This window comes from Anser brachyrhynchus (assembly GCF_964034855.1).
Source record: "Anser brachyrhynchus genome assembly, chromosome: 11".
NCBI classification, from domain to species: Eukaryota; Metazoa; Chordata; class Aves; order Anseriformes; family Anatidae; genus Anser; species Anser brachyrhynchus.
Window position 1 is genome coordinate 14,482,508 of NC_137706.1, and position 9,021 is coordinate 14,491,528.

Below are 9,021 nucleotides of genomic sequence, written 5' to 3' on the forward strand. Positions count from 1 at the left end.
AGAGGCAATAATAATCCAAAATACTTCTGGGAACACAGCAGGAACGACTGTCAGAAGACCAACATTTTAATCAGCAAACTTTGTACACGAGAGGCTTCCCACTAAGGGGTACACGCACTCCTGCTTTTACCACCGGCTTCTACCGCCTGACCTTCCACGGTCCAGGCCTGTCTTCTCCAAGCTTCCCTCAGCAACCAATTCCAGGGAGGGGGGCTTTCCGGAATGTGACACGAGCAACATTCAACCCAGTCCCTGTTGTATGAGCTAATATCGAATGCAGCGTGTCTCTTCCACTCCCCTCTCACATTCGCCTGGCTTTCCGTGGGCGGCAGCCGTTGTGTGGAACCGGGGTGTTGTCGGTGATGGAGATGACCTCCAGCCCTCCCATAGTCAAACCCTTGATGGCAGCCTGGAAGAGCGAGACAGCAGATGATACACTGTTAGCGACACACTGCAGAGCAGAAAAGGGAAAAAGCTGAAGGAAAAATAGCTCGGTCCCCTGTCCAAAAAAATCAACTTGTTCCAATGGTTCTACTTTGTAATTATCCTGTAGATAATTAATATCAGAATGTCCAGTTTAAAACTATCTGCTTCAGTTCTTTCATCAGATTTTCCATCAATTTTGCTAACTTTACTTGGAAGAAGATCCCAATACAGCTTTTATTCTGTCTCCAGAAGAAATTATTCTAAAATTCTTATTATTCTCAGTTTTCTTTACTGGCATTTGAGCGATGAATCCTTTATATTGCCTTCTGAAAAAAAAATCCCATGAATTAATAGGTATTGTCATAAGACTAGACTGATATTTTTTTTTATTAAAAAGGATGATGTCTAAGAAAAATATATGAAAAGAAACTGACACTTACTTTGCGTCCTGGTCCCAGTCCTTTCACCATGACTCGTACATGCAATACACCCTTCCCACGTGCTTTCTGAAAGCAGAATTGGTTAGTATTCTCTTTGATGTATCTACTGCTGCTATGGCTCCCCTGGAGTCTTTCATTTGCTTTTGACCCACTATCATAGTATTCTCTAACTAAAAATAAAAAGTAGATAGTAATGGATACAGAAGAGAATGATGGTGCACAAAGCCAGACAGTAGAAGAAAAGGAAGCCTGGATACAACTGTGGCAGTTTCAAGAAAACTTGTGTTAAGCTGTCAACTCCATATACAGAGGAAGTGTTAAGATCAAACGATCTGTGACCTAAAGTCAGGACAGAAAATGACATATCCATGGATACCTGGCTAACAAAGAGTAACTCAAAGCTGTTTTCCCCTTCTCTAATGCAGTGACTTCTATCCTGTGATCAGTGGATTCCTTCTGGAGGGTAAATGAGAAAAGCAAGCAAGCTTTATATTTGCTGTGCAGGAGTCCACACTTTCAGTGCAAAAATTTTAGGGACTTGCAAATTGAAAATGAAAAACACCTGCTGTAAAGCAGAGCAGTGCTGCCACCAAGTGGAGCTCTTCTGAGTCTCTCGGTTTCCACATTCAAGTGCAATTAATCTACTACAAACTTTAACAGGGATAGGAATACACCTGGCCAACCACAGCTATTCAGCTATTACGAGGCTCTGGTGAACAAAGATTAATAGTGAAAGTGTTCTTATATTCCTCTGAATCAATCATAATAAGCTGCTGGCCAGCAGCAGCACAGAACACCTCTGACATGAAAGGTTCCATCTAATTGAGGATGAGGATTTTCAGTTTAACCTTGCCTCGTGTTGCTGTAACAAGGGCCATAACATAGCCAGCTTCATCTTTTCCTGCTAACTGGATGCCCACGTGTTTTTTTTAGGAATTACTACAGTAAACTATATGCATCTGTAAACTACGTGCCCAGGGACATTGCTTTTTCTGACTAGAACTGCTGGTAGCAGCTCAGTTCTCCTGTGGCAGAGAGCAAATATAAAACATTCAGCCAGTAATTACAGCCACTTCTCAATCCCCTACAGTGCAAAATTAAACTGCTGCTGTTTCAGGGGCTTTTATTTCCAAAACGGCTGAGGTATGTTCACTTTGAATAAAAGAGCTATGAAATTGGAGCTAGGAAAAGATAGGCTACAAGCTACATTTCCCAGTCACAGCATGCGCAGCTAAGATCACCCTCTGGGCATTTCTCACTGCTGTTTCAAACACATTTTGTCAGTGTGAAGATGCTCACTGTGTCAAATGAAGCTAGGGAAACTGTCAGCAAACAGCGTGCTACTCGAGTGCTAAGGAGCAGAGGTCTGGAGTGCTGCTCATGAGCAAGGGATAAGCAATATGAACAAGAAGCCCCGCTTTCCCCCCAAAATAACTGAGGTTACTGCACTTGTCCTCCATTCCCCTGTACCCAGGTAGCAGGGGATGCAGTCAGGGACCCCCTCTGGGAGGGTGAGAATATTCAGTGCAGACTCACCGTTGCTGCCGCTATGCCGGCTGTCTGTGCCGCGATGGCAGTTCCCTTCTTGGCATTCTGGAAGCCTTCAGTGCCGCAGGACGTACGGGCAAACGGCCTGTTGTCAAAGCCGACCACTTGGATGTGGGTGCTATGGAAAGAGAGGGGCAAAAGAAAGGAATAAGCTAGCAGATGATTTTACTCTCCAGTTCCTCCTCATCCTGCAAAGCTTCTCAAAGTGCATGGCTCACCACAGAGCTCATCTCCCTTCTCAAAGCCATCTGAACTCAATCCTCTCTTTCAAAGTACCTCAGTTATGCTCACCAGCTGCAGAGACCTGCCAGCAGTGAACTTCAAGGTCATGCCTGGAGAATCGGAGATGGTAAAACCTTTCTGGATGACCTGCTCCGCTAGCTATCCCTCAGGTACAGCTAACCCTTTCAGAACCACCTCTTACTGTGAGCATTTTACCTTTTCTATGTATTAAGAAAAGCACAAAACACTTCTCAAACTCAAAAGACATTTAAGAGGCAGCACAATATCACACTAGGGTTCACTAATGAAACACAATCATCTCTTGTGGATAATACAATGACTTTTTCAACAGCTGCACACTGCTAGAACTGAGGGCACGAAGTACCCTGCCATTAAAGCCATCAGCATCTAATTATTCATATCAGAACGCAGCCAAGAAGTAATAATAATAACCTTATTACTGTTAAAGACACTAGGAGGACAGTTTCACTTCCTGAACAGCACTGAGGTTTGCAGTCAGTAGTATTATCCCCCCAGCCATGAACTTCCCTGACATTTTTCATTTAAAATGACCGGCCCAGGCACATTAAGCTTTCATTTTACAGGCACAGGGGAAGCTCCTTTGCTCACTTGTTGTACGTCGCCTTGATGTGGGCTATCGGGATCTCCTCGTAGGTCTTTCCATCCCACCTCATGGAATTCCTCTGCAGGATTAAAGGGCTGGGGAGCAAAATAAGATCGTCAGACACTCGCTCTTTGCGTCAAGCAAAACTTTACACAGCGCCCTCAGGCAACGTGGGAAGGAAGACGGGACGGGGCGATGCCTGGAGCACCGACTCGGCTCACCTCAGGTCGGTGACGCTCTGCCCCTCCGCCTCCTGCGCGGCCTCCTTCGCGGCCACCTCCCGCAGGCTCCACACGCCGGCATGCAGGCAGCGGCCACTGCGGGAGAGAAAAAAGGGAAACAGGGGCGATGAAACCCGTGACGGGACGAGAAAGCCCCGGGGGGACGCGGCCCGGCCCCGCCGCCCCTCACCCGCGGGCCGCCCCGAGCAGCCGTTGCCAGGCGACGGCGAGCGCCGCGCTCATGGCGGCCCGCGCGGCTCCCCTAAGATGGCGGCCGCCGCCTCGCCGCGAGGCACGCCGGGAGGAAAGATGGCGGCGGGCAGCCGCGGGGCACTGTGGGCCGTGCTTCGAGCATCATGGCGGCGCCCGTCGGGTGCTTGGCGGGCTGGGGGCGATGGGTGAGTTCGTCCTCCTCTGCCGCCGTAACGCCCCGGCCGTGGCGGCTGTTCGGGGCGCTGTGCCTGCTGAGGCTGCCCCGCATCACGCAGCCCCTCCGCGGGGAGGAGGAGGAGATGGCGGCGCTCATGGGGCAGGTAAGGCTAGGGGAACGGAGGGGAGAGGGGTCCCCCGGTACCGCTCGGGGCTGCGTGTGAGGGGTTTTGTCCCGAAACCCGGCCCCTGGTGCTGGTGGGTGACCTGAGTGACCAAACCTTCTGTCGCCCCTCTAGATAGAGCTGGAGAAGAGCCGCTACTCCGACCACGAGGTCCGCAAGCTGGAGGAGGAGGAGCAGCTCAGGAGGAGGAAGGAGAGCTCGTACGACGACGATGAGGCGCCCGGTAAAACGGTCATCATGGCCCAGGACCTGGAGGACAAGTGGGAACAGAAATTACTGCAGTTCAGCCCGGCCCCACGGGTGACAGGTACCAGCTAAAGTGCAGTGTCTTGGCAGGTGGGAGCACCCCGGTCCTCTGTTAAACACACCTGGGTGCGGTTTTGTGTAGGGAAGGCATTTGCCAAGTTACTTATTTCTCTAAAAACTTGGTACTTTGGCAGTGTGGCTAGCACGTGAGGAATTAACTGGATTATAAAGGAATGGGGGCTGCAGTGCTGTGAAGATAGGCACGTTCGCACAACCTTAACAGAGCAGACTGGGGAAAACTTTTGTTGTTTCCAGGAAACTTCCAAGAAAAACCTTGGAAAGTTTGGTTCCTATGCTTGCCTGTTATTCTTACTGGGTCTCCAGCTTGACAGAAATTAAACCGCTCCCTACCAATTCCCTTTGAAAACAGAACAGGTAAGAGTACATTTTAGCAGTGGCATTAGAGTACCTGTACTCAGGTAGAGTATATTTTAGCATTTCTGAATCCTGCATTCACTCCCAGAGTGACTGAGAATATTTCTGTCTAGATTTTTGTCTTGTTCCACATATCTACGTTCTCTCTGTGTTGTTGCTGGAAGGGTACGAGATGCAGAGAGACAATGAATCATGCTGATCAGACCAGCGTGGCTGGGAGACTTTGTTTCCAACGTGTGTCGTTTTTGTGGCAGATGCTGATAAAAAAGATGATCGAACGTCTCTGAACAGAAAGCTGGACAGTAACCTGATGCTGCTGGTGAAGCAGAAGATTGGTAACCAGGAGCTGTGGCTCCTGCCTCAAGTGGAATGGCAGCCTGGAGAGACTATGCGAAACACAGCTGAGCGAGCCATGGCTACGTTTTTGGGTATGTAGCTTGCTGTGTGCCTGCCTCTTGCTCCTCTTTGTCCTAGTCTTTTTTTTTCTTTTCCCTTGCTCTACCTGAGGGATATTTGCCATCTGTGCTGAAATCACCTCCCATCTGCTGGGAAGAGGTATTTCATAGCAGTGGGACTGTGCTCGAGTAATGGGGTTTCTGGCAAGATCCTGGGTGATCTGCTCCTTAACTGTGCTCAGTTGTGCTGCAGTGTGAGGGGCTGAGAGCCAGCAGGCTGGGAGCTGGGCTCTCTGGCTGCCAGCAGCTGCAGTGCCAGGTCTGGCCCTTGCAGTCTGATGTTTGAGCAGCACCAGATGCCACCTGGATGGTCTAGGCTGCCTCCAGGTGTACAGCTTCCCCTTCCCTTTTGTCACCCTGTAGCAGCTTTTGTGGCAGATGGATGATAGCAAACACGTATGTCCTTGCTTTGCTGCGTGAGTTGGCAGAACTTGATATTCTCGCTACCTCTGCGAGGACTTGATGAACTTGGGACAAGTTACTTTTTCATGAGAAAAGACTTTAAAGTGGCAGTATTTCTGCCCAGAAGAGGGAACAGTCAGTCTGAACCAGATAGAAGGAGTGTCCTATGCTGTCCGTCTTATTACGGGAGAAGAGTTACAATTGCTCTGTGTTCTTACATCTTGTTTTCTTTCTCTTGCACTGCTGGGGCCTTCCAGGAGATCACATTCAAGCCAAAATTCTGGGGAACGCACCATATGGGATTTACAAGTATAAGTTTCCCAGGGCCATCAGGACTGAAGATAATGTGGGAGCCAAAGTATTCTTCTACAAAGCCTTCCTCCAGAGCAGTGATTTGTCACAGGCAGAGCTGAAGAAAGATTATCTGTGGGTCACAAAGGATGAGCTGGGAGCTTACTTGAAGCCGGAATACCTGAAAAAAGTCAATCGATTCCTTCTGGACTTTTAAGTGATAAGCTGTGCTCCAGCAGGTGGGGAAGATGTGGGATGTGACTCTGAGGAGTAGAAGAGCTGCTGCTTTGCACGGCCTGTGTATGTAGGATGTTAAGTAGGGCTCTGGAGGATAAATTGCCTTTGCCTTACTTCCCACTTCTCTTCACCAGGCCTGTTCTAAATAAATATTAAAACTTATACTCTGAAGTGAAGCTCTCCTCAGGGAGTTCTGGAAGTGCATGTTGTGATCTGTTCCTCTCCCAAGTGTGCAACTCCCTGAGGCTTTGGTACCCAGGAGGCTTGCTCTCCTCACCAGACCCCTGTCATAGACTAGAGCTGAAATGGTTTCTTCTAAACAATAGCTAATGCTTGTCTCTGACACCTGCTCTTTAGTAAGAGCAGCTCTGGAGAGTGATCTTTGTGTCCAGGTGGGAATAGCTGCCCTTAAGTGTAAGGGGGGGAGTAGCCAGCTAGATATAATGGAAGACCTGGCAAGGGAGTGATTTTCTTTGGCACCATCCCAGCCCCCTAAGGCTGTAGTTTTCTGGTGGATCGTTACGATGCCCGGGGGAAGATATACACATTGCAGCGTGCAGCAGAGCAGCGATCAGTTGCTTATCCAAGGATTAGCTTTTGCAGGCCTGGAGCAGCTCCACCAGCATTTCCAGCAATGCCTTCATCTGTCTGGACGCGGTGGCCAAGCTCCTTCTGTGATCCCCTGGAACCCTTTAGCTTCTCCAGAGGTGATCAGCTCACTGGCCCAGCTGGGCAGGAGGTCAGCTGTCCTTAACCTGTCCCCCGTGGGTGAAAGTTCCTCCAGCCAGAAACAAGAAGCCTGGTACCGCAGAGAGGGGAACTCATCATGGATCACGGGCGGCAGATGAGGGCTCACAAGGCTGGGCAATTTCTGGGGAGCTGGAAGCTGGGTTGTTCACATCTTAGTCACGTATAATTAGCGTTGAAGCTGCCTCTGGCCTAACAGTCCACAATACACAGTGGCCCTGGAGGGGGGACAGATGTGGTGGGAACTATCAGTAGCTCCTCAGATGACTGCTGCTTTCCCACGTGTGCTGAATCAGTCCTTTTGGGCCTGAAGCTGTAGTAACAGTGAAGGAGAGTAACGCTTGAGCAGTAGCTCTTTGGGGCTGAAATGCTATTTTTTGCTTGCGAGGAGAAGGCTGCTGTAGTGTTCCTTCTTCCGGAGAGCAGCCTTAAAAGTGGCTCTGAGTTCTCCTGTCCCAACGTGCGAGGCCAGCCCTGCTGCTAGCCCAGCCCAGCCAGGTCTACCTCAGGTAGCCTGGCTCTTGCTGCAATTTCTTTATTAGAAGAGCTATCCTGTGCTTATAGGGTGCTGGCTTGCCTCTATGGGTCTGTTTTTATTTCTCGGGGTGCTTTTTCTGGTTGTAAATTTGCTGCCTGGTAGTCAGACTGTGGGCCAGGCGCTGGTTGGACTTTGCACGGAATCAGCCTTCAGTGGCAGGGAGAGAGAGAAGGAGGAAATAGGTGTCGTTAATCATCTGGAGGGGGTTCGGCCTCCAGAGGTGGAACTGAGATTGCTATATATATTATATCAGTCCTTTGGGAGCTGCAGGCCTCAAATTAAAGCTATCCTTAATCACTCCACAGGCCATTGGAGTCGGGGTTAGCACAGCAGCCTTCCATTTTCTAATGCTGGGCAGATGGAAGCTGCAGGCTTGCCATAAACTATAAACAAAACAAAACTTGGTTTCTCGAAGTACCCTTGCAGGCCTGGCAAAGGAGGCTGTCTGCAGCAGAGAGCATTTGCGAAGAGGAAGTACGGAGCAGAGTGTGTGCCTGCAAGCTGCGGGTTTGTTGGCTGCTGTCTGTGCTCAGCCCTGCGGAAGGGGAGGCTCGTCTTCTTCGAGACTGAAAGCGCTTGCAGAGGGGAGAGGTGAGTCAGGCTGTGCCCCTCGTGCCCCCAGCAGCCTGAGGCCATGGGTGCAGATGGCCAGGGATTGGGCTTTTCTCTGCCCCCTGATTTCAGGCTGTTGCTGGCGCAGTAGCACACAGCTTCTGGGCAGAGCTTTGTGGTCTTGCTGAGGTCCCTGCGCCATTTCCCATGCTAAAGGCAGGTTTTGTGCTGCTGGAGTGAGGCTTTCAAAGCATATGAGATGGTGTTTAAGCACTGCTTTTTTGCTCGCTGTACGGAAAACTTGGTGATCTTGAAACTCAGACAATTCTTCTCCGGCTTGCTCAAGCAACAAGTCTTTGGGCACTGCTGAGAGGTGTAGCACCCTCCAGCAACGGAGAGGCCAGAATCTTCGGCCTCTTTTATTTTTTATCTTTTTCCTCAGGCTCAGGCCTTTGTTCTTACAGGCTTCAGGTGCATAAGAAACTGGGTCTTCTCTGGAAGCTGAAATTGTTGCTTTCTCGGCACCTAAAACAGGAATTTCTACTCCCAACCTGCATAGGAACAGTGCCTTTTTTTTTTCCTTCCTTCTACTGTTTTTTCTATTTAAGGACCCTCAGCCAGTTGCTGTGAACCATCCCAGATCCTCTCACATGGGTGCTTTTGCTCACTTCTTGTTCTGTGCGACCTGCTCCCCTTCCCCACGGCCTCTGTGAGCGGAGCATCGTGCAGCCTTGTCTTCTGCAGGCTGCACCGCCTGGGGAGGGAGCTGGAGGGTGCCAACAGTCAGCCTGCAGACTTTCTGCTGCTTGAACCCTTGCTCGGCACAGAACACTTCCATTCGTGAAGGCGATGCACGAAAGCCAGATTGTTCCGCCCCTCAACGAGCAAGGATGCATACCATTTAGATGACTTTTCCCTGATGCAGTGCCGCCCCGCAGCCGTTGCTAAAAGCCTCCTGAAGCAGAAACAAATGTAAGGATCAATTGCAGCCTAAAACTGCATCTAAGTTATTGCTTCAGCCACCATGTTAGAAGAGAGAGATTAAAGTTTTCCGTGTGACAAATTGGATGCTAGCACTCCCC

At 49.8% G+C, this 9,021-nt stretch overlaps 2 protein-coding genes across 2 annotated transcripts; one reads left to right on the forward strand and one right to left on the reverse strand.

Annotated features, from left to right (window-relative positions):
* Positions 1–45: 45 nt before the first annotated feature.
* On the reverse strand, positions 46–3,830 carry MRPS11 (mitochondrial ribosomal protein S11). Its single transcript, XM_080607648.1, has 6 exons — positions 3,673–3,830; positions 3,483–3,578; positions 3,267–3,356; positions 2,403–2,532; positions 867–932; positions 46–409 (listed from the first exon to the last, which is right to left on the reverse strand). The coding sequence occupies exons 1-6, from the start codon at positions 3,723–3,725 to the stop codon at positions 302–304; spliced, it is 543 nt and encodes a 180-aa protein (XP_080463774.1). The 5' UTR covers positions 3,726–3,830; the 3' UTR covers positions 46–301.
* MRPL46 (mitochondrial ribosomal protein L46) lies at positions 3,783–6,292 on the forward strand. The gene is made up of 4 exons (XM_080607647.1): positions 3,783–4,015; positions 4,151–4,343; positions 4,972–5,145; positions 5,832–6,292. The coding sequence occupies exons 1-4, from the start codon at positions 3,839–3,841 to the stop codon at positions 6,080–6,082; spliced, it is 795 nt and encodes a 264-aa protein (XP_080463773.1). The 5' UTR covers positions 3,783–3,838; the 3' UTR covers positions 6,083–6,292.
* The last annotated feature ends 2,729 nt before the right edge of the window (positions 6,293–9,021 follow it).